The 23,407-nt window shown below is 49.9% G+C and overlaps 13 protein-coding genes across 13 annotated transcripts; 6 read left to right on the top strand and 7 right to left on the bottom strand.

Annotated features, from left to right (window-relative positions):
• Positions 1–414: 414 nt before the first annotated feature.
• An15g07190 (uncharacterized protein) lies at positions 415–1,479 on the bottom strand (the record flags this gene model as incomplete). The annotated part of the gene is made up of 1 exon (XM_001397209.1): positions 415–1,479. The coding sequence occupies one exon, from the start codon at positions 1,477–1,479 to the stop codon at positions 415–417; it is 1,065 nt and encodes a 354-aa protein (XP_001397246.1).
• A 174-nt stretch (positions 1,480–1,653) lies between these two features.
• Positions 1,654–2,274, bottom strand: An15g07180 (hypothetical protein; the record flags this gene model as incomplete). Its single annotated transcript, XM_059744799.1, has 3 exons — positions 1,654–1,743; positions 1,839–1,910; positions 2,026–2,274. The coding sequence occupies 3 exons, from the start codon at positions 2,272–2,274 to the stop codon at positions 1,654–1,656; spliced, it is 411 nt and encodes a 136-aa protein (XP_059605577.1).
• A 319-nt stretch (positions 2,275–2,593) lies between these two features.
• An15g07170 (hypothetical protein) lies at positions 2,594–3,278 on the top strand (the record flags this gene model as incomplete). Its single annotated transcript, XM_059744798.1, has 2 exons — positions 2,594–2,732; positions 2,980–3,278. The coding sequence occupies 2 exons, from the start codon at positions 2,594–2,596 to the stop codon at positions 3,276–3,278; spliced, it is 438 nt and encodes a 145-aa protein (XP_059605576.1).
• Positions 3,279–3,545: 267 nt separating this feature from the next.
• On the top strand, positions 3,546–5,090 carry An15g07160 (uncharacterized protein; the record flags this gene model as incomplete). The annotated part of the gene is made up of 3 exons (XM_001397206.3): positions 3,546–4,167; positions 4,223–4,307; positions 4,367–5,090. The coding sequence occupies 3 exons, from the start codon at positions 3,546–3,548 to the stop codon at positions 5,088–5,090; spliced, it is 1,431 nt and encodes a 476-aa protein (XP_001397243.1).
• Positions 5,091–6,399: 1,309 nt separating this feature from the next.
• An15g07150 (uncharacterized protein) lies at positions 6,400–9,821 on the top strand (the record flags this gene model as incomplete). The annotated part of the gene is made up of 3 exons (XM_001397205.1): positions 6,400–6,792; positions 6,847–9,032; positions 9,083–9,821. 3 exons carry the CDS (start codon positions 6,400–6,402, stop codon positions 9,819–9,821), a joined length of 3,318 nt encoding a protein of 1,105 aa, XP_001397242.1.
• Positions 9,822–10,719: 898 nt separating this feature from the next.
• An15g07140 (uncharacterized protein) lies at positions 10,720–11,754 on the top strand (the record flags this gene model as incomplete). The annotated part of the gene is made up of 1 exon (XM_001397204.1): positions 10,720–11,754. The coding sequence occupies one exon, from the start codon at positions 10,720–10,722 to the stop codon at positions 11,752–11,754; it is 1,035 nt and encodes a 344-aa protein (XP_001397241.1).
• Positions 11,755–12,482: 728 nt separating this feature from the next.
• An15g07130 (uncharacterized protein) lies at positions 12,483–13,061 on the bottom strand (the record flags this gene model as incomplete). The annotated part of the gene is made up of 1 exon (XM_059744797.1): positions 12,483–13,061. One exon carries the CDS (start codon positions 13,059–13,061, stop codon positions 12,483–12,485), a length of 579 nt encoding a protein of 192 aa, XP_059605575.1.
• Positions 13,062–14,350: 1,289 nt separating this feature from the next.
• Positions 14,351–16,102, top strand: An15g07120 (uncharacterized protein; the record flags this gene model as incomplete). Its single annotated transcript, XM_001397202.3, has 3 exons — positions 14,351–15,533; positions 15,589–15,929; positions 15,986–16,102. 3 exons carry the CDS (start codon positions 14,351–14,353, stop codon positions 16,100–16,102), a joined length of 1,641 nt encoding a protein of 546 aa, XP_001397239.3.
• A 150-nt stretch (positions 16,103–16,252) lies between these two features.
• On the bottom strand, positions 16,253–17,375 carry An15g07110 (uncharacterized protein; the record flags this gene model as incomplete). The annotated part of the gene is made up of 2 exons (XM_001397201.3): positions 16,253–16,393; positions 16,455–17,375. The coding sequence occupies 2 exons, from the start codon at positions 17,373–17,375 to the stop codon at positions 16,253–16,255; spliced, it is 1,062 nt and encodes a 353-aa protein (XP_001397238.1).
• Positions 17,376–17,726: 351 nt separating this feature from the next.
• An15g07100 (hypothetical protein) lies at positions 17,727–18,502 on the bottom strand (the record flags this gene model as incomplete). Its single annotated transcript, XM_059744796.1, has 4 exons — positions 17,727–17,836; positions 17,929–18,098; positions 18,240–18,329; positions 18,408–18,502. The coding sequence occupies 4 exons, from the start codon at positions 18,500–18,502 to the stop codon at positions 17,727–17,729; spliced, it is 465 nt and encodes a 154-aa protein (XP_059605574.1).
• Positions 18,503–20,101: 1,599 nt separating this feature from the next.
• Positions 20,102–20,495, top strand: An15g07090 (uncharacterized protein; the record flags this gene model as incomplete). The annotated part of the gene is made up of 3 exons (XM_001397199.3): positions 20,102–20,242; positions 20,316–20,380; positions 20,450–20,495. 3 exons carry the CDS (start codon positions 20,102–20,104, stop codon positions 20,493–20,495), a joined length of 252 nt encoding a protein of 83 aa, XP_001397236.1.
• A 432-nt stretch (positions 20,496–20,927) lies between these two features.
• Positions 20,928–22,194, bottom strand: An15g07080 (uncharacterized protein; the record flags this gene model as incomplete). Its single annotated transcript, XM_001397198.1, has 3 exons — positions 20,928–21,174; positions 21,234–21,871; positions 21,946–22,194. 3 exons carry the CDS (start codon positions 22,192–22,194, stop codon positions 20,928–20,930), a joined length of 1,134 nt encoding a protein of 377 aa, XP_001397235.1.
• A 446-nt stretch (positions 22,195–22,640) lies between these two features.
• On the bottom strand, positions 22,641–23,242 carry An15g07070 (uncharacterized protein; the record flags this gene model as incomplete). The annotated part of the gene is made up of 3 exons (XM_001397197.3): positions 22,641–22,662; positions 22,715–23,154; positions 23,222–23,242. The coding sequence occupies 3 exons, from the start codon at positions 23,240–23,242 to the stop codon at positions 22,641–22,643; spliced, it is 483 nt and encodes a 160-aa protein (XP_001397234.1).
• Positions 23,243–23,407: the final 165 nt, after the last annotated feature.

Genomic DNA, 23,407 nt, shown 5'->3' with positions numbered 1-23,407 from the left:
GGATAGTTTGAAGTAATGTTGTTTTTGTTCAGGGTAGAGTAAATAATGAGGCTAAGCAGGAGTTCTCCATGATCAGCCCAACTAGCATGATGAAAGGGTGTGGATGAAGAGCGGTGATGATGACGGAGAGGACTGAGCCCTTTAAACCGACCGCGCAGGGCTGCTGCCTCTGTTCATGCAGGCAAAGCCACCGCTCAGGACGGACAGGATTGACGATTTGGGGGCCTATCGCAAAAAGTGATGCGGGAAATGCAAAAACCAGACGGGAGTGGAACTCTCGTAACATTGTCACACTAATATTACGCAGTAATTTACGTATACAGTCCGTCTTCCTGGCTCCCCCGGCTCTCTTCCCCTCAACCACTACCACCATTATTCGCTTTCTCCTCTCCTAATCATCAGTTATCTTCATTCTCATGCCCACTTCCCAATAAGTGCCATGATGCCGGCTCCCAGCAATACGCAGAAGATCATTCCCAGCAGATGCGACCGCCGCTTAGCCCGGTCTGGGTCGAACAGAAAGTCGCGAGCCAGCAATTCCACTAATCCACTGTAGATCAGAATGCCGGCTGAGACAGCATCCAATACGCCCTGGACAATGTTTGCTGTCCTAGATCCCGAGTTATACGTTGTGCGTACCCCTATGCCGATAGCAATCGAAATTGGCGTAGTGAGGCCGTATGCCATGCAGAGAACCCACGGCAGCCACCAATGTCGGCCAAAGCGAAGCGCAGACATTCGGGCGCCTATTCCAAGACCTTCAAATGCTTGATGGAAGACCAACACGGGGTACAGAGTCGTGAACTCGTCGCCAGTCACTCCCAGGTTAAGTCCGATAATTACCGAATGGAAGATAATGCCGAACTCCAGAATAAGAAAGGCAGCGATATCTTTGCGGAATGAGCGCTCGGATTCGACTGAGCAAATGTCATCTTGAATTCCAGGCTGCTTGATTCCAGCAGCATCGTCATTGACTGTACTCTCGTCGTCGCTCTGGATTAAGTTTGCTTGGGCCAGAAACCGGTCGGTCGCGTCGTGCTCTTTTTCCACCCCATATACGCGCTCGACGTATACTTCGGAAGCCACGTCCATCAGGAACACCATGAGCACAGACACGAGAACAATGGCAGGACACCAGGAATAATCTGCCCAATGCTCCGATACGCCCACGCAGGTTGTGCTGCCGATGCTTCCATACGCTGGATCCAATAGGTGGATGAATGCGGTTGCGACAATAACACCCGTACCGAAGTATCGAGCGAAGAGATAGACAGGGTATGGGATATTCCAGCGTGGTATTCGCTTGGCTACCACTGGAAAAAGCGTACATGCTGATGATGTTATCAGGATCACAAATATCGCAGAGATGCGTGCACCCAGGTGTCCATTGTAATCATTACCAGACAACTGCAGGTAACAGTATATGTCCTCCACGCTGGCAGTGTCTAAGTTTACATTTGTGGGATCAAACGATGGCATGATGTCTGAATGTCATATTGTCTTCTACTTCATGCGTGGGGAAATCGTCATTAAATCATAACTGGATAACAGGGTACCTTGGGGGATGGTCAGAAGATCTTGGCCTAACCACAGGGTCCCTAGCCCTGCACTATGTTCTGACCGTGGTGGCAGACCCTTGCATGTGGCACACCTTTAACCTAAGGTTGGAGCTGACAGCAATAAGGCCTCTCTATCCTTTGCAGCTTTCTGCTGTGAATTTTCTAATACGTTGTACAAATACACCTGCTCAAGATGCAAACGACTCGGATCAACTTACCAAGGCGGCTGCCTTATGAGGCCACATAAATTGTCCAGGAAGAGTGTTAGATGGTTAGCACTCTCCTTATTGTGCCGGAGCCATCGCAAATAGTCACGACAATGACATTTCCTGTAAGCGCACAGGGACGGGGCTGGGAAGCTAGTGACGCCATTAGTAGGTTCGAACGCACAAAACCTTGGATACCTACGACGTCGAAGGACTTGCTCTGAGCTTCATCAGATTTCAGCTCTTCAAACCAGTGTCACCTGAGTACTTCCTGTGCCTTTGGACGAACCATTCGGTCTTCTCGCCCATTCAGTTGCCCACAGGTATCCTTTTGTCCCGCACTCACACCTTTCAGCAATACGCAAAGGGTCTATCTTCATTGTATGGATCAATTCAACTGACCCAGTGCTGCAATAGTAGCTTTTTCTTGGAATTTCCCACCAATGAAAAGGAGGACAATAAGGCATATGTCCATTGATTGCAAGTCCAGCAAAGAACGACCATTGCATCACATAAATCCGTCAACAAATAAATTGCCTGATCATCAGGGTGTTGGTCCCAAGGCAAATGCTTTCGTTCGTATAGACCGGGCCTAGATTATTGGCTCCTTTGCCTCTGCTTTTTCTTTGAGCAGGTCTTGAGCTCCAAAATACCCACTTATCACTGCATCAAGTAGCAGCGGCAAATTTGTTGAGTGAGAGTGAGACACGGCTGAATTTTTCCGGAGTGCCCAAGGCGGCCTCCCACCAATGCCATTGCACAATAGTACCACAATCTATGTCCTCGCGCTATCAACTTCCATGAGTTAATTTGAAATGTGGGTTGGATATGAAGAGTGGACGGAGGCCACCTAGTCTCGCTCTCTGTGGAGCAGAGGTTAATATCACTTTTCGACCGACAAGCTTATGTCGCCTCTTAGAGCCGGTTGTGCCGTTTGATTCCAGAAGCCGGTTTGCTTCACAGTATGGTATGATTGATCACTGTTTCAAGCACTATCTCCATTAAGCAGGGTCGAGAACCGGAATGTGGATATGGTACTCGTCATCCCGCGTTGGTTAATCTGGCCGATGCAGGAAGAAGCGAAGCGCACTTTACTCCCCGCAGCACGCGACACATTAAAGATATAGAACTGCGTCTTGGGGGGGGCATTGAGCCAGTAGTAAACTGGATAAGCTTGAATAGGAGTTCATGACGATCTGCTGGGGTCAATTAAGTGTGGGGAATGAGTCCTGGCACAGTGGATCCTCCCATCCTGACGATCACTAGGTTATCTTCTCATCCGCCACCCAGCGTGCCAATCATGATTCCCTCTGTGACGCATGGAATTGGAGATCGTCAGTGTCTCAGACGAGCTGGAGACTGTGCGCGGGTCATAAAGTGCCGGGTCAGACTTAACAGACTTGACTCGCGGGACAAGGGCTCAAACCGTTGCACGATCGGCGGGCGGGTGAAAAGCAACCAGAAGATGACCGCGGATTTTTCCCGTCCGAGAGTTTCACCATGCGATCCATGATCAATCTGCGACAGGCTCCGCCATGATTGACATGGCTGTTTCCATGTTCGCGTCAACTTCCCGTGCACATATGGCAGATAGGCCCAAACCCTCTATGGCAGGTTCTTCGAGTCTTCAACTATTAAACTACCTCTCGACTCAGCTTTGGTTCAGTTTCCATCACCAAGCTAACTCACACATTCACGTTCTTTTCATTCGTTTTCTTCAGAACTGCTGGTTCAGTCCTTCCTTTCATATCCCCAACCTTGATTTCTGAGGCTCGTTGCAATGACCCTCCTTCGTCATCTCTTAACGGCAACTGCCTTGCTCGGAGCTTCAGTCCAAGCAGCGCAGGGTGTCACTGGCTCCCCCTTCGGTTTCGCTAGCGGCACGACCGGTGGCGGTGATGCCACTCCCGCTGCGCCCAGCGACATCAGCCAGCTGAAGACCTGGTTGTCTGACAGCACCCCCCGTGTCATCCTTATCGACAAGGAGTTCAACTTCCTTGGCAGCGAGGGCAAGTGCACCAACTGCGAGTGCTGCAAACCCGCCTCGAACACCTGCGGTAGCTCTGGCCAGAATGCCGTCAAGCAGAATGGCTCCGACTGGTGCGGTAGCTATCCCACCCTGACCTGCACGTACGACAACGCCGGTATTGAGGGCCTGGAAGTCGCCTCCAACAAGTCTATTGTTGGCGTGGGTAGCTCTGGTGTCCTGCGTGGAAAGGGTCTGCGCCTGGTGAACGGTGTCAGCAACATCATTATCCAGAACATCCACATCACGGAGCTCAACCCCGAGTTCATCTGGGGTGGTGACGCTATCACCCTCGACGGCACCAACAACGTCTGGATTGACCACGTCAAGATCAACCTCATTGGTCGTCAGATGTTCGTTGCCGGATACGAAGCCAGTATGTTTCCAAAAATAGATGTACATTGTTTGGATTCAAAACTGACAGTGCGCAGGTCACAGCGTTACCATTTCGAACAGCGAGTTTGATGGTGAGACCAGCTGGTCTGCGACTTGCGACGGCCACCACTACTGGACTGTGTAAGTTCCATGTCGTCCCACGCGCTCCTCCTTCATTACAACATCCTAACACTATCTAGTCTCGGATACGGCCACAATGACAAGATCACCTTCGCCAACAACTACATCCACCACACTTCGGGCCGTTCCCCCAAGCTTGAGTTCAACAGCTTCTGGCACGCGTACAACAACTACTGGTACAACAACACTGGCCATGCCTTCGATGTTGGCAAGAACACCCGTGCTCTGATCGAGGGTAATGTGATGGTCCAGGTCGACACTCCTCTCTTGGCCGACAGCAACCCCGGTGCCGTATTCGCCGTGAACACCAGCGATGTTTCCACCTGCACCAGCACCCTCGGACGCACCTGTGTCCCCAACACTTTGATCAGCTCCGGTACTCTCTCCGGTAGTGACAGCTCTGTGATCAGCAGCTGGCCCTCTGGTGAGTCCGACGTCACCGTCATGGCTGCTAGCAAAGTTGCTTCCTACGTCAAGGCCAACGCCGGTATTGGTAAGCTCGGCAACGGATCTGGCTCCTCCAGCACCGTCGGCGCGGCCGCCACCTCCGCTGTCGCCAAGCGTGCCGACTCTGACGATGCTCCTTTTGTCCCGGCCTACTCTGAGGCTGGCCCCGGCGCTTCCGCTGTCCCCACCCAGCCCTCCTGGTCTTGGAGGACAGTCACCAACGGCCCTGCTCCCACTGGAGCTCCCTCTGATAGCCCCTCGGCCCCCCAGGGTCTTGGTGCTCCTGTCCAGGCTTCGAACAAGCACCACCACCAGGGACACGGCCGTGGCTACTAAAGGGAATTTGTGGGTTCGCTTCTGCGCTGCCAAGCTGACAATGAAGCAAGCTGAGATAATTCCCATTTTCAACGGTCTGTGAGACAACATTTGTGTACATTTCCGAACATTCATCTTCTTTGTACATGATCAGGCTCTAGCCAGATATTCCCTAGCTAGTGTCTTATTTATCCTATTTAGTCAATCTATCAATCCTTCCACATGGGTCTATCTCGCTCCATACCTCTGTAGCAGGCAATATAACCTATGTAGCAATCGTAGGCTGACATAGAGTGGTATGATAAGCAGGCTGCAATCCGAGTCTTGTAGCTTACGTATTCGTATCTACCATCATTTTCCTGATTGAATTCGTTTGTGTAGACATCAGTAAGGCACTTGTTCCAAGAACGATTCTGTTAAATCTCTATGTCTGGCCGTGATATGGCTGGCGAGCCTTTTCCGCTTACATTGTTTGTCTAGTAATGTCGTCAAGAGCATGGCTACCAACATTATCTCCAAGGGGTACTTTGAATGGGTAAAATGATGAAGTCAAAGACCTGGTACTTTGAATTACAGTTAGCAATATCCTTTTCTTAAGTTCTTTTCGTTTCTTTCTTTTTTCTCCCGTCTAGTATTTACTACTGTATACCAGTATTAACCATTGATAACCAGTCAAAGTTGAACCTGATTTCAGGGTGGAGCGATATATATAAATTGGACATCAATAGATGCCACCAAAAGTACTACTAGTGCTGGTTTTTCTGCCGATACCCCTACAGCAAAAAGCAACATATGCCAGCCTGACAGTCAGGCCTCTATGTCTGAATTCCAGTCTACCAAAAGATCGTATATCAGTACTTAATCTATGGCATATTCAATAGACAGATTGTTTCGCAAGCTGCATGACGTCATCTGCTGAGTGACACGAAGAGAGGGGGCGAAAAAGTCCGCTGGACGGAGCAGAGGATGGCTAGAACAAAAGAGAACTTCTTGAATAAGTTTTCGAATCACTGTCCGCTAGCTGATTATTTGAGAAACAATAACAATCGGTGCCCAGGGCCCCCACGCAGCAGTGGATCGTCTGAAGTCTCGCCGTCGATACGCGGCGGTCCATCACGTGAGACACTCAACGCGTGAAGGCGTCACGTCCGGCGCGAACGAGACACGAACTTGCAGCAACACCGGGGGAGCGCAGTTTCCCGCGACGACCATCATTCCTCGTGACAATACTACCAATCGTCAAACCTGCTTCTTTTTCTCATATTAATCCCGATACCCTAATTATTGGAGAAAAGAAACGCGCCTGCTTAAATTTCTATGACCCTTCATCATGCCTGAAGCCGTCGCCATGCCCCAGAAGCGGGTTCTGGGCGATGCATCAAATAACCCTCGTGGTGTCGTAACAGATCCCAGTGCGCTCAAGAAGCGCAGGATAGAGAATGGCCCTGCTGCCGCTATGAAACCGCCGACAAATGGCCAGCGCCGAGTTCCGGGCTCCAGCCAGCCCCAGAAGAGTCAATTCGAGGAGGAGGTTCTGGAGAAACTGACCCAGGACATCAACGGGTTGAAGGACAGCAATTCGGAAAAAGATCAGCAATGGGAGCGACCGCCACTGGGTGAATTTGACCCGTCCACGGAGAATATCTGTTTCCAACAGATCGATGCTGAAGAGGGGACAATCATGGGCGGCAAGACTGCCGTTCGACTGTTTGGTGTCACTGAGGTAGGCTCTGCGTACTCTTTTGGCATCCGATCATGCTCTAATGTCCGCGTCTAGGCCGGTCAATCGGTCCTCCTCCACGTTACCGGGTTCCAACACTATCTCTACATCGCTGCGCCAGTGAACTTCACCAAAGACGACTGCGAGCCCTACCGAGCTTTCCTGGAGAGCAGAGTCGGACAGTTTCAACCTACGATCCAGTCAGTGCAAATAACGATGCGAGAGAACATCTACGGATTTCAAGGCAACCAGAAAAGCTATTACCTCAAGATCACAGTTACGGATCCCAAATTCATCAGCAAAGTCCGGTCAGCGTTGGAACAAGGCGGGGCCCAAAGCTTGAACTATAAAGGTCTCTGGAACAACTCTGATGGCGGGATTCTCACATTCGACAGCATCCAATACCTCCTCAGATTCATGATCGACACGGATATTTCGGGCATGTCTTGGGTTGAAGCAAAGGCGGGGAAATACCGCTTATTCCAGCAACATGAGAAGGTGTCGAATTGTCAGATCGAGGCTAGTGTCGACTACCGAGATCTTATCTCTCATCCACCCAACGGCGAGTGGGCCAAGATGGCCCCGTTGCGCATTTTGTCTTTTGATATTGAGTGCGCTGGACGGAAGGGTATCTTCCCTGAACCGAATCAAGACCCAGTCATTCAGATCGCCAATGTCGTGACGCGCTACGGAGAGTCTAAACCGTTTATTCGTAATGTGTTTGTTTTAGACACATGCAGTTTGATCGTCAACACTCAGATCCTCGAATTCAAAGACGAGGGGAAAATGCTTATGGCCTGGCGCGATTTCGTGCAAAAGGTGGACCCGGATGTGATCATCGGCTACAACATTGCCAATTTCGATTTTCCGTATCTGTTGGATCGTGCCAAGCATCTGAAATGCACTGGCTTCCCCTACTGGACCAGATTGAACGGCGTGCAGTCGCAGAGCAAGGAAACCAACTTCTCCAGCAAGCAGATGGGTAACCGTGACACGAAGTCAACGAACACTAATGGTCGCATCCAGCTCGATATGCTTCAACTAGTACAGCGAGACTACCACTTGCGAAGTTATACCTTGAACTCGGTGTCTTATGAATTCTTGGGCGAACAGAAGGAGGATGTCCATCACACTATGATCACTGAGCTGTATAATGGAACTCCCGATTCAAGACGGCGTTTAGCTGTCTACTGCTTGAAGGATGCGTATCTGCCGCAAAGGCTGATGGACAAGTTGATGTGCCTGGTCAACTACACCGAAATGGCGAGAGTGACGGGTGTGCCCTTCAACTTTTTGCTGTCACGAGGTCAGCAAGTCAAGTTCATCAGTCAGCTTTTCCGCAAGGCTTTGGAACAGCAGCTCGTCATCCCGAATACGAAATCCAACGACGAACAAGACTACGAAGGTGCTACTGTCATCGAGCCTGTCAGGGGCTACTACGGTGTGCCTATCGCAACCCTCGATTTCGCATCCCTATACCCGTCCATCATTCAAGCCCATAATCTCTGCTACACAACGCTCTTGAATAAGAGTAGCGTTGAAAGGCTGAAGCTTGTAAAAGATGAGGACTACATCGTGACACCTAACGGTGACATGTTCTGTACCGCCAAAGTTCGCAAAGGCCTGTTGTCACAGATTTTGGAAGAACTGCTGTCTGCACGTAAACGTGCTAAGAAAGAGCTGGCCGTTGAGACAGACCCATTCAAGAAGGCTGTTCTGAACGGACGACAGCTCGCTCTGAAGATCAGCGCCAACAGTGTTTACGGTCTCACAGGTGCAACTGTTGGAAAGCTGCCCTGCTTGCCCATCGCGAGTAGTACAACCAGTTATGGACGACAGATGATCGAGAAGACCAAACAGGAGGTGGAAGCCCGGTACACAATCGCGAATGGTTATTCTCATGATGCCAAGGTCATCTATGGTGATACTGATTCGGTCATGGTTAAGTTTGGCGTTGACAACTTGGAGGAAGCTATGAAGCTAGGACAAGAGGCCTCTGAATATGTCTCGTCCAAGTTCCTGAAGCCGATCAAACTGGAGTTCGAAAAGGTCTATTTCCCATATCTCCTAATCAACAAGAAGCGGTACGCCGGATTATACTGGACGAACCCCAACAAGTACGACAAGATGGATACGAAGGGTATCGAAACAGTTCGTCGAGACAACTGCCTGCTGGTTCAGAATGTTATCGAGACGGTCCTACAAAAGATTCTGGTTGAGCGAGACATTGATGGGGCACAAGAGTAAGATCACTTGCGAATACTCCCTTGGCTTGTTACTAACTGTATTGCAGCTACGTGAAGGACACCATTTCCGACCTCCTGCAAAATAAGATCGATATGTCCAAACTCGTGATCACCAAGGCCTTGTCCAAGGATGCGTATACCGCCAAGCAGGCACACGTGGAGCTCGCTGAGCGCATGAGAAAGCGTGATGCAGGTTCAGCACCAACGCTTGGCGACCGTGTGGCCTATGTCATTATCAAAGGTGCTGGCGGGTCAAAGAACTATGAAAGGTCTGAAGATCCAATTTACGTTCTTGAGAACAACATCCCCATCGACACGAAATACTATCTCGACAACCAACTAGCCAATCCGCTAGGTCGTATTTTCGAGCCCATTCTCGGAGAAAAGAAAGCCAGTCAGCTCCTCACAGGCGAACATACCCGTGCCATCTCTGTGGCTGCGCCAACCATGGGCGGACTGATGAAGTTCGCTAAGAAGACGCAAACCTGCCTTGGATGCAAGAAGCCTTTATCCGGCAAAGAAGAAGCGGAGGGCGCAGTGTGCGCTTACTGCCGTCCTCGCCTCGGCGAGCTCTACACCAAGTCATTGACCAAAGTATCAGACCTGGAAGTCCGGTTTGGACGACTCTGGACCCAATGTCAGCGTTGTCAGGGCAGTTTGCACTGTGAAGTCATCTGCTCGTCCAGGGATTGCCCTATTTTCTATATGCGCATGAAGGCAAAGAAGGACGTGGAGGATGCGCAAAAAGAACTGTCTCGGTTTGATAATGATGCAGGTGCATGGTAATGATACAGTGATATCTTGGGTATGGTATAGCAGCTTGTATGACTAGTCGTGGGTTTCAGATATGGCGCATTGGGAAATAGCATGGGGGGTTCATATATTGTGATTGAATATTAACAAGCTTGTATGGAATACTTGATGTGCTTCATGCATTTGGCTTTATCCATAAAACTAAAGAGTACCATCTTCCTACTTAACGAGCAAACATAGAGATGTAGGGGCTATTCTACCGCTGCAAAGGCAGTGCAAAGCAGTGCTACAAGGCTGGAAGAAGTTCCAACCAACCAACCAACTAGTTGTGTACCCGGCAATATTGTGGCTGGCTGAACAACTCAATGTACAAAGATTAACTGAATCCTGACAATGAGCTAGAGCTGGGAAGAATGTAACGCTGCCAACACAACGATATCTCCAATGGCTTCGGAAGGGGGCTAACCGGGTCCTCTCTTATCCAGCTAGTATCTAGACAGCTGAGTGGAGACTAGTACGGCTGAACTTCTTTATTAAAGTAATGTTGGGGTTATGCCAGGTCAGACGGTAATGACCGTTCGCTTCGTTAGTGCTTACGGACAAATCTTGATTGGACATATCGGTTAAACACAGATGCTTTGTATCCAGTAAGCAGAGTTTAGTTTGTATGTGGCTGAGTTAGTATGGGATCGCTTCTATAGTACCGCAATATTGGTCTTGGGGGCGAAAAGACAATGACAGGTAGGTTCCCCAATGTCAGGGATGCATGCGGCTCCAGACGAAGTCCCTGAAAAGAAAATCGTAGGATACGGCTCTGAGAGAAACTATTTAAGCCTCAATGGACCCAGTCTCGAATGAATGACACCATCAAGTCCGAAAAAAACCATCAATTGAGCTTCATTAGCACCCGTCCCCAATGATTACCCTCACAATGACTGCCACTACACTTCCCCGGCGGGTTTTCCTCATTAGCGTCCCGCGCTCAGCATCCCATCTTCTTCTGAAGATCGTGGACATCCACAACCAGCCCAAGTTCTTAACCAACGAACAAGGAGGCTACTTCTTCTTCCCAGCCTTTGCGCCCGCCATCCACGGCGGGTATGCCGACAAGCCACTGAACGAGTGGACAAGCACCCAAAAGGAAGAAATAAAGGCATCATTCCATGGTTGTGTCTCAAGTCTGGAGGAGTACTCCGAACGGGCGCAGAAAGAGGACAAAGCCATGTTCATCAAGGAACACGCATACTGGTTCATGAACCCGGCACTCATGTATGAAATGATGACGGGAAATAAAGACCCGGAGCTCTTCAAAACGTTTCAGCTGCGCTTATCTGAGAGCTACGACCCACAGAGCTTCTCGCCCTCGAACAAGACTGTTCTGCCGGATGAATACCTCCGCAGCTGGCAAGTGGCATTTATCATCCGTCACCCGGCATTAGCATGGGCGTCGATGTATCGCGCCATGACCAAGATCAAGGGATTCGGAGGCATGGGCGGTAAGGAGTTCATGGGGGTGTGGAAGACGAACACGACGCTGCGGTGGACCCGCATGGTGTATGATTGGTGTTTGGAACAGGGTACTCAGCCTGTTCTGGTGGATGCGGATGATGTTACTCATAATCCGGCCGCGGTGAAGCGCTTTTGTGAGCTCACGGGATTAGATCCTGAGAAGATGCAGTACGAGTGGAGTGAGGAGACGGTCAAGGGGACTGGTCCGGGTATGCATGACACTGAAAATGAGCACTATGAGATGCAGATCAAGATCAACTGTGTCATGCGCTCTACAGTTGATGCGTCGTCGGGGATTGTCAAGGATAAGACGCCGACGGGTCCTATTGATATTGCTGTGGAAATGGAGAAGTGGAAGGCGGAGCTTGGGGATGAAGCTGCGCAGCTTTTGCACGAGGCTGTTTTGGAGTCCATGCCGGACTACGAGTATCTCAAGGAGCGGCGGATTATTGTATAGATTTAATCACCTATGATAAGACGATTGTTTTTGGTATATCCAATTGAAATAATTTTGAATTCCTAACTGAGAACAGCAATTGAGCTAGATACCTACCTTACCAATTGTAGAAATGAAAGACTGCATCAACCTTCAAGGCTTGACTTCATATAGTCTCCTATTTCCCGAGAATTAGACTATACGACTGTCTCCCTGGCTTGGAATATGAACATCGATCGTTGTCTGATGCTGGTGTGATTCTAGTAGGGACTATCCTATCACGATATAGTATTGGAGATGAGCGGAGGTAGAATGCTAATTTAGTTACTTTTCTTCCTTCCTGCTTAGGCAGCGCTTGCAGGTGTCTTCCTCTCTGGGCCCTTTTCACCTGCAGTGTCACTCCTTCCATCATCTCGACCACACATGCAACATCCCGAGTCTCCGGATACCATGATGGACATTGCGACGGCCATTTCTGAGACTTCCTGAACGGGCTACAAAGTAGCAGGTTGATGGGAAATTTACTAACACACAAGAACAGTTAATCATTGCCCCGGTAGATAATTCCCAATATCCACTGCGAGCCGGTTTGGGAAAATACTGTGGGCACTTCCACCATCCGAGATTTAGTTGAGGTGTAAAAATAATAGATAGGGCTGGGGAAATAAGTCGAGGACCAGAATCATTTGACTATTTTCGGGAAAGGCTCTCCATAGACAACTCTGCTGCTAGGAAAACTAATCTGCCTTTCAAGAAGCATCCCTCATGATGACATCCCCATCAGCATCGTGTGAACGAGCGTTGCTATCTGGACGGCCTCTGATAGGCTTCCGAAAGTTGCTGGAAATGGGTCGTTTCGCTCTTCTTTGACCGAAAGGTTTATAAGGGGGGCGGGTCGATGTGGAAGTGTCACCACCTTTGTCAAACTGGAGGTCTCCGATGAGATTCGTCTGGGCATGACCCTCCTGAACTTGGACTGAAGACCCGAAGGCGATGGCCCAAGAACTCACGATATTAGTATCGATAGATTGCTGATGCTGATGTTGCTGCCCGCAATTCGGTGACGCGCCTTCGTCTGCCCTGTTTCCTGAGGACGAGTAGAACGCGTTGGACAGGCGTGTGTCCCTGGCGAGATCGTTGACATGATGCTGATCTTGAGTCTGGGATGGCTGTTTTCTCAAAATAGGTGGCACGAAGATATCCTTGTCGCTGTCGCTGGAGGTATCGGGTTCGGTGTCACCTCTGTCTACGGACGACATGGTTTCTGTGTCTTTCTGGCTGCTTAGCCAACCAGTACCACCTGAGAAGGGGTTTGAGGAACTTGTCATGCTGATGTCTTTAGTTGAGACTATTGCCAGTTAAGTCGGATTAGCGAGAGTCATACGGTTCGAAGTATCAGTCACCTTACAAATCACTACCGAACCATCTTCAGGAGCAATACTATGGCCTAGAAGAAGTCATGAAATGAATTCAAAACTGGTGGGTAAATCTATAGGGTAGCTCTGTGAGCGCCAGGATTAAGAGCTCTCTGATAGTATGGCAAACACATCGCATTCACTGCTGTTACTTCACTGAATTCCATCCAGATTGAACTGTGGATTAAGCCCTGCCATATTCTGGCAATTGGAGTGCACTCAATCTACCATCTTATATTCTCTCGCCAAAATGTGTGTATACAGCCATTGCGGAACTATTCACGGGCTGGGCTCTCAAATTCCACGCTAGAGGTGAGCTTCGCCTTAGTGGTTACTAGCTATGGATAGTAGATTATTCGATATTCGCGGCTCGGAATCTTTCTCCACTCGCTAACTTTTGCGTCATGGATAAGGTTTGTGGATGGCGTGTCGCCCAAACCCACCGGCTGCCCTTGGGAACTTGGGATGCCGACAGTCTTGAGAATGTCCTCATATGATGCGAAGCTGCAGTTAACTATTCATCATCACCGAAGACGGAATTGTGACAGTCATATATATGACTAAGCGAAATTATGCGGAGACTAGGCCCGAAACAGACCCGACGAGGGCTACTCCTACTCAGTCTGGTGGAACAGACATCACGTGCTCACACAGATCCGGGATGAGGTTCCTCCCGTCATTCCAGAAAAACTTTGAACGATCGACAAAGTCAATTGTCGGTTCGCCGCGCAGGGGAGATTGAGACACGGGGAAGTTTACCGCTCAGAACTTCAGCGGTCACCATGTCTTTCCCTTCCCCAGGACAGCCAAGACATGTCTGCCAGAGCCCCAGATGCCCAGCAATTGACTCCCCTCAAGCCGTGCGGAGGCGCTGCCAGTATCACAGCATTCTGTGACTAATTACCATCTCCAACTTCGACTCAATCACACCGTGCAAGTGGGGTTCGTTGCCGCGTGTCCAACCAAAGAAATGGCTCGAGACGGGTGGAGAAGCACGAGCAAGTGGTGCGAACGTGGTTCCCGATGTCGCGATGCAGGTACCCAGCGGCGAATAAAACATTTTTCTCCGCGCGTGGCCGGAGTGTGGCGAGCTGTCGTTGTCGCCTACAAGAACTCTGGGGGAACCTCTCTTCTCTGGTGTGTCACCACTTCTACAACTTCGCATCTTCCCCGCCAAGATGCACCAGTCCACCACTGTCACCATGGAGGACGAGAAGATCCGCGAGTACGGATACGGTGGTCCTGAGGTGGTCAACTACGACGATGAAGCTCCCCCGCTCAAAGGTGAGCTGGAGCTCAATGTCGGTGGCCGTGGTGCTACCCAACGGCGGCTGAAGAACTACCAGGTCAGCATGATCGGGTTCTGTGGTGGAATTGGAACCGGTCTCTTCGTGGGAGCAGGCTCTGCATATGCAGAAGCAGGTCCCGCTGGTTTGCTGCTGGCCTACATTGTTATTGGATTCGTGCTGTGGTGTGTCATGCAGAGTATTGCGGAACTGGCTACCTTGCTGCCCACAGCGGGATCATTCCCTCACTGGGCCACTCGCTTCATCGATCCGGCCGTCGGCTTTTCCCTCGCTATCACATACGGTTACTGTTATACAATTGCGATTGCTTCAGAGGTGTCCGCTTCTGCGGTCATTGTTGGCTATTGGACAGACTTGACACCGGCGGTGGTTATTACGGTCGGGCTGGTGCTGATCTTGGCTATCAACCTGATGAGCGTACGCTTTTATGGTGAAAGTGAGGTCATCGCAGGCGCTATTAAGGTGTTGTGCTTTGTCGGATTGGTCATTGTCGCTATCGTCATCACCTCAGGTGGCGGTCCCAATCACCAAACCATCGGATTCCGCTACTGGCACAATCCCGGAGCCTGGACGAACTACAATGGCATCACTGGCCCGACTGGACACTTCCTTGGATTTTTGTCTGCCTTCGTCAATGCGTCCTTCAGTTTCGTTGGTGTCGAAACAGTCGTCATCACTGCCGCCGAATCGGTCGACCCGCACTACTCCATCCCCAAAGCTGCCCGTCGCGTGACATACCGAATTGCGTTCTTCTACATTCTCGGTGCACTGCTCATTGGAATCATTGTCAGCCCTACAAACCCAGATCTTGTTTCTGGTTCCGACAACGCCAACAGCTCCCCTTGGGTCATTGCTATCAAGCAGGCCGGAATTAGCGCCTTACCGTCTGTGGTCAACGCTTGTATCCTTATATCGGCCTGGTCTGCAGGCAATTCGTATTGCTGGGTGGGATCGCGCATGATTGTGGCCATGACGACCGACCGTCAGTTACCACAGGTGTTTGGCCGGGTTAACAAGATGGGCGTGCCGTACGTTGCCGTCATCACCTCCTGGCTTTTTGGGCCGTTGGCATATCTGAGTTAGTAATCATCGATCTCCTAATGTGTTTCCATCTCGATTAACGGAATTTCTAGGTCTTGGATCCGGTGGTCCGGCACAGGCTTTCAGCTGGCTTCTTAATCTGAGCACCATTGCTGGACTGATCGCGTGGGCGACGCTGTCCTTCTGCTACATTCGCTTCTATTCGGCCATGAAAGCGCAGGGCGTCAGCCGGGACACTTTGCCCTGGCAGTCGCCTTTCCAGCCATACACGGCGTGGGTGGGTTTCATTGGCTCAACTATCATCACCCTGGTGGCGGGTTTCCCTGTGTTCCTCAAGGGTAACTGGTCCACTTCGGACTTCTTTGCCTCATATGTGGGCATTCCTATCTTCATTGTGCCGATTATCCTCTGGAAGGTGTTCAAGCGCACGAAGGTGAGCAGCCTTATCTTCACCCTGGTATCGAACGATGTTGCTAACTGATGATGCAGTTTGTTCGCAGCTCCAATATCGACCTCTGGTCCGGTCGGCTGCAGGAGGGCGAGATTGTTATCCGAGAGGGCGGGCCCAAGACCCGTGTGAGACGCTTCGTGGACTGGTTCTTCTAAGTGTGGACTGGTTCCAAATTCAACTTTCTTTCTGTACATTTGTGCATCTTTCGGCGGAGATACCCATTATGTTTTCCATGCAATTTCAACAATTTGCAACCCGTCAAAAAAGTCTTATACTTTCTATATACATATTATACAAGTTTTAATTTATTGCGGGCGGAGCTGTTCGCGAAGCCTCTTGATATCATTGAACGAAGCCTTGCAGCAACCGCCAACAAGGATAGAGCTGAACTGGCCAGTCGCGCTAGCGTCATTGACCACCTGTGCCAATTGCACCTCCCAGGGTCGCTAATCAGTCAGCACATATATCTCTTCAATATCACAACCAACATCCAAAAGGTTCACTTACCGAATCAGCCGCACCACTCTTATCTTGAACCTTTTCCCACGTCTGCGTAGCAGTATTATAAACCTCCCCCTGCGTGCCATCCGGATACAGCACCAACGCAGGCCTCTCCTGAATACGCCCATCCCTCAACAACCTCTCCACAGCATCCCCAAACAATTTCACCAACCGGGGCAACTTATGAAGCTTCGTACAATTAATCCCAATTCCCCACGGCGTAGCACCCCCCTCAATCGGCAACAACGCCGCCTCTACCACCTCATCAACGGTACTTCCATCCGGCAGGGTATCCTTATCCTCAATCGGAAAAACACAAGCCACCCAAAACGGGATCCCCTCACAAAACCTAGAAGATCCCACAGCCCTCCTCACAGCCCTCACCTCATCAATCCTCGGCACCGTCTCCATAGCAATATACTTCACCCTCTCTCCCAACCTCATCCCCTCCATCGCCTCATCATTAAAAAGTCCCAACCGGTCCGTATGCCACCTCCACAGCTTCTCCTCGGTATCATGTTCCCCGTCATACTTCCCACTATACTCTTGTCCCGGGATCATGCACGCGCCATAGGGACCTAGACTTAGCGCCACGGAGGCGGAAGTATTCTGCACAGCTTGTCCGGCGACGTCGAGGGCGGTGCGAAGGTAACCGGCGATACTCTCGCGGGGGATTCCCGTCGGGTGGGAAGGGGTTTTTGTGCGCTGGAAGCCCTCCGGAGAGACTTGGTAGGTGGCAGTTAGGAGGACGTCGACGGCGGCGGTGGTGGTGAAGTCGCGTTGGCAGGAGAGGAGGGTCGAGGGGTCGGAGATCATTAGGTGCGAGGACCAGAGAGGGGTGGTGCTGCTGCTGAAGGTAATGTTGTAGTGGTCTTGGAGGGAGGTGCCGAGACCGCCGTCGAGAATGAGGATGGGGGTTTTTGCCATTTTGAGGTGTATTGATGAGGTGGATTGAGTGGGAAATTGAAGATGAAAAAGGGGAGTGATGTGAAGAAGAAGAGGGAATATTTCTTCAGTTTCTGGTGGTATTGCGACAACGGAATGGCTTTCTGCCCCGCAATGTGGGGTTGTTTGCGTAGGTTGCAATTCGCGATCGGGCTGGAATGGGATGGGATGGGCTTATCAGACTACCATCATCATTTACATATCTATTTCGCAGTACATTTGAGTGAAATAATCATTCAATGTCTACGGCTACTGGTGCCGTGGATTGGTTGGCACTGTTCATGGATCTCTATTTGGTGGTGATTGAAATCACGGGACGTCATCGACTGTCTACTACACGGCACGCATTCCAGCCAAGCCATTCGTTCCTCTCTGTTCTAGAAGCTCAGTCAGCTTTTTGACAGGCGGTATAGCTGCCTTCATAAGCCTCAGGCAGAGGGTATCTACAGACAATCAACCTTTATTCTCCTCATGTTCATCAGTTATGACCTAAAGGCTTCCTTGTTGGTGTTCTGATGCGAATAATGTCACAGACCATCAGTCTCCCTCGTGAAACCTTCTGCGACCATCATCCACAAATGTCGCAATGGAAGTACCATCGTCCTCCAGTTGACCGCATAGGCTAGGCAGCTATCTCCTACTGTTGCATCCAGCACAATGACCCCAAGACATTGCATCGACAAGAAAGATCTCCATAATAGAATGCTGCACATCGCCGATCACAAAAAACTATGATGTGAGCGGTGTGCCACTGCTGTGACAGGCACCAGCATCACCACAGCTAAGCCATCATTCTATTTATGCATTCTAGTTATTGAACCGCAGTAACTACCTCGGCAAACCCACGAGTGGATAACAGGAAAGGAACAGGCACCTCCATACTCCAGATACCCACGCAGGATGATCTTCTGAGGCTTATTCCGAGCACCAATCAAGCTGTCACCACTGAAATAGATTGATAGGCAGAGCAGTTCTCTCAACGACAGCAGACCCATACGCTAGGGAATAGAATACTGTTTGTAATTCTCTGTAAGTACAACATCCATGTCAACTCTGCGACCGTCCCTGTCTGGAGTGTGGCTTTGATCAATAGTCCATCCGCCGGCCATATTACTCATGTCGCACCTTGATACACAGCCCCAGCCACAATGTTCCACCTAGAGTGATCTATTAGATTAGATGCATGGGATGGCATTATCCCACGAAGCTAATAACAAACCACTTCAACGACTAGCACTGTCACGGCGGCTATGAGACTGCTATCCAGTTCCTACCAGGAACAGCCAACCAATGACAATGAATGGAAAAGCGAAACTCCCTCATACAGTAGGAGTACTAGTAATAGACCCTGCAGAGTTTTACAATGATAGACAGACAGACAATACTCGCAATTCAATGCAAGGGACCATGGAACAGTCGGTCGGCCCAACGGTCTACAGAACCGGACCCTCATCCTCCATATCCTGTCAGTGAGTAACTGCCGCAGTATCTTTATCCCGGCCCAATCTGACTCGGTAATAGTGTCCGGTAACCGGGGAATCGGTAAGCAAAAAAACGAAAATGAGGTTGCCTAGGACCCTTTAGGCGATAGTGCTAAGAATAGATCAGCATTGGCACAGCCCCATTGGCCCAGCATCCAAGCAAAGCTTAGGTAAAGCTTGGAGACTGCCCTGTTGTAATGTAATGTATGTGTAATGGGATTGTTCGTATTCGGATTGACGAAGAGCACAGAAGCAACGCGGCGTTTCGACTGACCAAAATTGAGTCGGGCGACGGAGCGAAAGCAGTATGGTTAGCTGCCGATCCCTGGTATTTGGGCGGATTCAAGGTTTGGGACAGACATGAAAGTTACGGGACTATTGAAGTTGGATGATAACTACTATACCCAAATGTGCTTACTACGTATCAGATGGGGAGTACAGAGTTACAAAGTTCACAGTAAGCGAAGCAAAATAAGCAAGTAAGCATCCATCATAGCTCATTAACCACCGCGAAAGAGAAAGAGAAGGAGAAAGAAACAAGACTTGACACCGTCATCCGAGCTCCTCACCTGGTTCTCTGCATGAACCGCGCGTCTATAACACCCCCCCAATTATGGACAAGCAAGCAAGCACAACTCAGCCCAAGTTTCATCAACCACACAGCCCAGCCACGGAAAACCCGGCACAACACCTCCCCAAGACAGCGGAGAATCAGTCAACAACCATCCCAACATGGAATCCGGCGAATCCCACGACAAACAAGTCGGCCGTGCCAAGAGTACTAGCCGGCAGGGCTGAGCGGGTTGACGTGGACCATCTCGTGGCTGTGAGTGGCTGATTCTTGCACTTTCAACCAACCTCCCCGCTTTCTCAGCATGAAAAAAGACGGATTCTTTCGAGGACTTTCTGTTTTGGTGTCTCTCGCGGCCCCCACCCGTATCATTACACCACTGATACGCGCTTACACCCTGACCCACACGGAATGAATCGCCTGGCCGGGCTGGGTCGTGGACCCCTGATCCAGAGACTTGTAATGGGATGGGATGATGGATCGATCATCTTTAAAACATAAATAGCGGGTTGTCCTTCTCTTTTTCTTTTGTTCGCTCATCTCCATTACACTACAGTCAGACTTATCTGCTTATACTTAGATATCTATCTCTATCTCTTATCTCTACTCTCACCTATTTACAAACACAACACTCTTACACTACTACATCAATCAAAATGGTCTTCAACTGGTTCAAGTCTTCCAAGGAGGAATCCTCCGCTACCCAGCAGCCCTCCTGGGACGCCAACACCATGACCATGCAGCAGCCTTCTAGCCCCGAGGCTCCTTCCACTGAGCGCGTTGTTACGCAGCAGCCTGTACGTTTCATATCTTCACCATATATGTATCTCATATTATATGGAATAAAAGCTAATGATTTGTTTTCTGCAGAACTCCCAGGAAGAAATGAAGATGGGCCTGCGTGGTGGTGGTGCCGGTGATGTGTGCTGCGGAGTGTATGTTCTTCCTCCCCTCTTTCCTTTCTCTATGCCATCATGATAGTCAAGCTAATTGTTATTCTCTAGTTGCGCCGGTCTCCTTTGCTTCGAGTGCTGCGAAGAGTGCTGCTAAACACCTTCCCTTCCCTCTCATACATACGTTCGACTACTGTCTCCGTATCTTGACGAACAACAAAGATAAAAGAAGAATACCCTCTTAAAGAAAACGGACATGTGCCATCTACGAGACGAGCTATGAAATGTGGACCCGGATGAAGTGGATTAGATTTTTGGGTCGATGATTCCATGGATGGAATGATGGATGGTGTTTCAGTTGATTTTGGATTTGCCTTGCGAGATCGCTTATACCCGGTGTATTTATCCCATCTACGATTTCTCTAATTTCGCTTGGTGCTTTGAATGAATTGAGTTAAGATGAATGCTTATTTCTCGGTTGGCCAGTGCGCTGTAGATCACATTTGCATTAATACTATTCATCAGGTGGCAGTCTTGTTGCGCGCTAACTCTCCTCTGCGAATATTGTAAACTAGATCTTCGTGATTTATCAGTCCATCAGATTAGGACCCTCCTCGTCTTTCTTATAAGTCACCTTCTTCGGACCCATTGTGCCAACACCATACTCAACGCTTCCGTCCTCGAAATGACCAACTGACTTGACCAGCCCTCCACTGATGTCATTGATCACCTGGCTGAAATGGAGCCCTTTGTTCACCTTGCACCGAGTACTGGCCGACTCGCAATGAGCCACCAGGGCAGCCGCCGTTTTGAAGACGCGAAGGCATCCAGGGCACCTAATAAGCCGTGAGTCAGACCATAGACAAAACAGTCATGCAAGCATGCAGCCGCTTACTGAATGCTCCTGTTCTGGTTGGTCTTCGTTACCACATGCTCCTCAAAGTCCTTCATGCTGGAGAATTCAGCCTTACAGGGACAGATAAACTTTCCGGAAAAGGAACTGAAGTATACGGTAGGGTCCCAGTTCTGGTCCAACATGCGCAGAGTGTGTCCTGCATCGAAGCGGATATTGCCAAATGAATTGCTCGGGCTTGGGCTTGGGCTCGATGGCCTGGCACCCGATGCAGGCATCTTCCCCGCCGATGCTGATCGTCCTCTCATCTCACTCGTCATAGACGGAGAGGCCATAGACGACTTGCTCTTCCATTCTGGGACGTTGGTGTTAAGAGATAGACCGCCCACCCCGTCCACAACAGATCGAGTGGCCTCGTCGTTGTCAAAGTCCATCTCCAAAAGGTTCTGCTCGATTTGGACTCCGCCGTTGTCATCTGGACAATCGGGGTCAGCGTTCTCATTCTCATTTCCTGTCTTGAGCGTCTCCCGGTAGAGGAGTCTCTTTGACTGTTCCTGTAGGAGACTAGACAAGGGGATGTTTGGGCAATCGCCGCTCTCAACGTGATTTACCATGGCACCTGCCTGTCTGAACCTCTGCCCGCAGCCGTAACAGATCAGGCTCTGCGGAGTTCGGTGTTGCTGTATAGACACCAAAAGTATTAGCTTGAATATAATGTGGATGGTAAATATTTGTGGTAATGAATGATACTAACCTGGCGAGTGTGGAGGTCTCTACCACCCTCGCTGCGGAAATCGATCCCACACACCACACACACGATATGCTTGTCACTCTTGATCTTGTGGAGCAGTAGATACTCATCATCCTGGAAGTCTTCGTCGCAACGCTTGCAGTAGTCGTGTTCGTTCACCTTGTGCCTCTTCATGTCCCACTCCGAACCAAAGACACCGCTGCAGTCCTTGTAGGTGCAGGGCACCCTGGTGGAGGATCCGTGAGCGGACATCTTGGACTCGTCCAGAAACTCGTCAAGTAGATGTAGGGCGAGTGTCCGAATAATTGAGAGAAGCGAGATGAGGTCTCAACAGAGAGCTAAGAAGAGTAGAAAGTTCAAGGTCTGCGAAATTCACCGTAGTGTTGATGAATGAGTGTCACCCTATATGTGACCTGCCAAACTAGGAAGGTATGCACTTGAAGCGAGACGGAGTAGTAGATGCTGGAAGGCTTTTTATTTAACCTATGAATATTACAAGTCGGTTCATATATTGCATGGAATGAGGTGGCATTGAAGTGAGATTTGAATTAACGGAATCCTATCACTTTCCTCTCACTTCGTACCCACAGCTAGTCAATACAAGCCCACTGGCCACATACTACAAAAAGATAATTCATAAAAAACATTCATTAGCAAATCATTTACATAAGCCTATATATGCAGTCATTAAGCCCGATCTAGAACCGCGAGAACGGCAGCCTACCGACGTCAGTATATCACCAGCGACCATCAATCATCCAAGACAACTTACCACTTGCCACGCAGGGTAATCACAGCCCAGTTATTTCCATCCGCATCCGTCTCCTTCTCAACCTTGGTAGAGAAAGAGATAGCGCTCATGATACCATCTCCGAACTTCTCATTCAGCACCGCCTTGTACGCGTATCCATAGTTCTGCACAATCTCGTACAACCGGTAAATCAACGGCTCCTTGGGAGGCATCTCAACGCTGCGACCACGGTCGGGGAAGCCACTAAGCCTTTCTTCCAGAGCATCATATGGAATGGTCAGGAGTCCTGAGAGTTTCTCAATGTCTTCGGGGGAAGCCTTGGCCTGGCCATAGAAGATGGCGGCGGTAGCCACTTCATTGCGGCCAATGTGCTGGGCAATTTGCTCGAAGCTCAGTTTCTTGGCGGCTTTGGCCTTGAACAGGGTCTCCGACGCGGATGGGAGGCTGGGATGCTGGGCAGTCTGTTATTTGACAGTGATGAGCTCATCGTTTCTGTTTTTGGCACAACGTATTGGAGGGAGGACTTACGTCAAGGGTGGCGAGAGACATTGTGTCGGTAGGATGCTTGGGCAGAGACGGCAATGGAAAGAATTCAAGGGGACTAAGACTGCGGAAGATTGGATTCTAAAGCTAGCTGCCAAAGTCAAGCAGAAGGATGGGTGTCATTCTTAAATAATTGGCGGTGATCCGCTTTCTCCAACTATGGTGCGGGGT

This window comes from Aspergillus niger (genome assembly GCF_000002855.4).
Source record: "Aspergillus niger supercontig An15".
Classification (NCBI taxonomy): domain Eukaryota; kingdom Fungi; phylum Ascomycota; class Eurotiomycetes; order Eurotiales; family Aspergillaceae; genus Aspergillus; species Aspergillus niger.
This window is presented reverse-complemented; position numbering and strand designations above follow the sequence as displayed.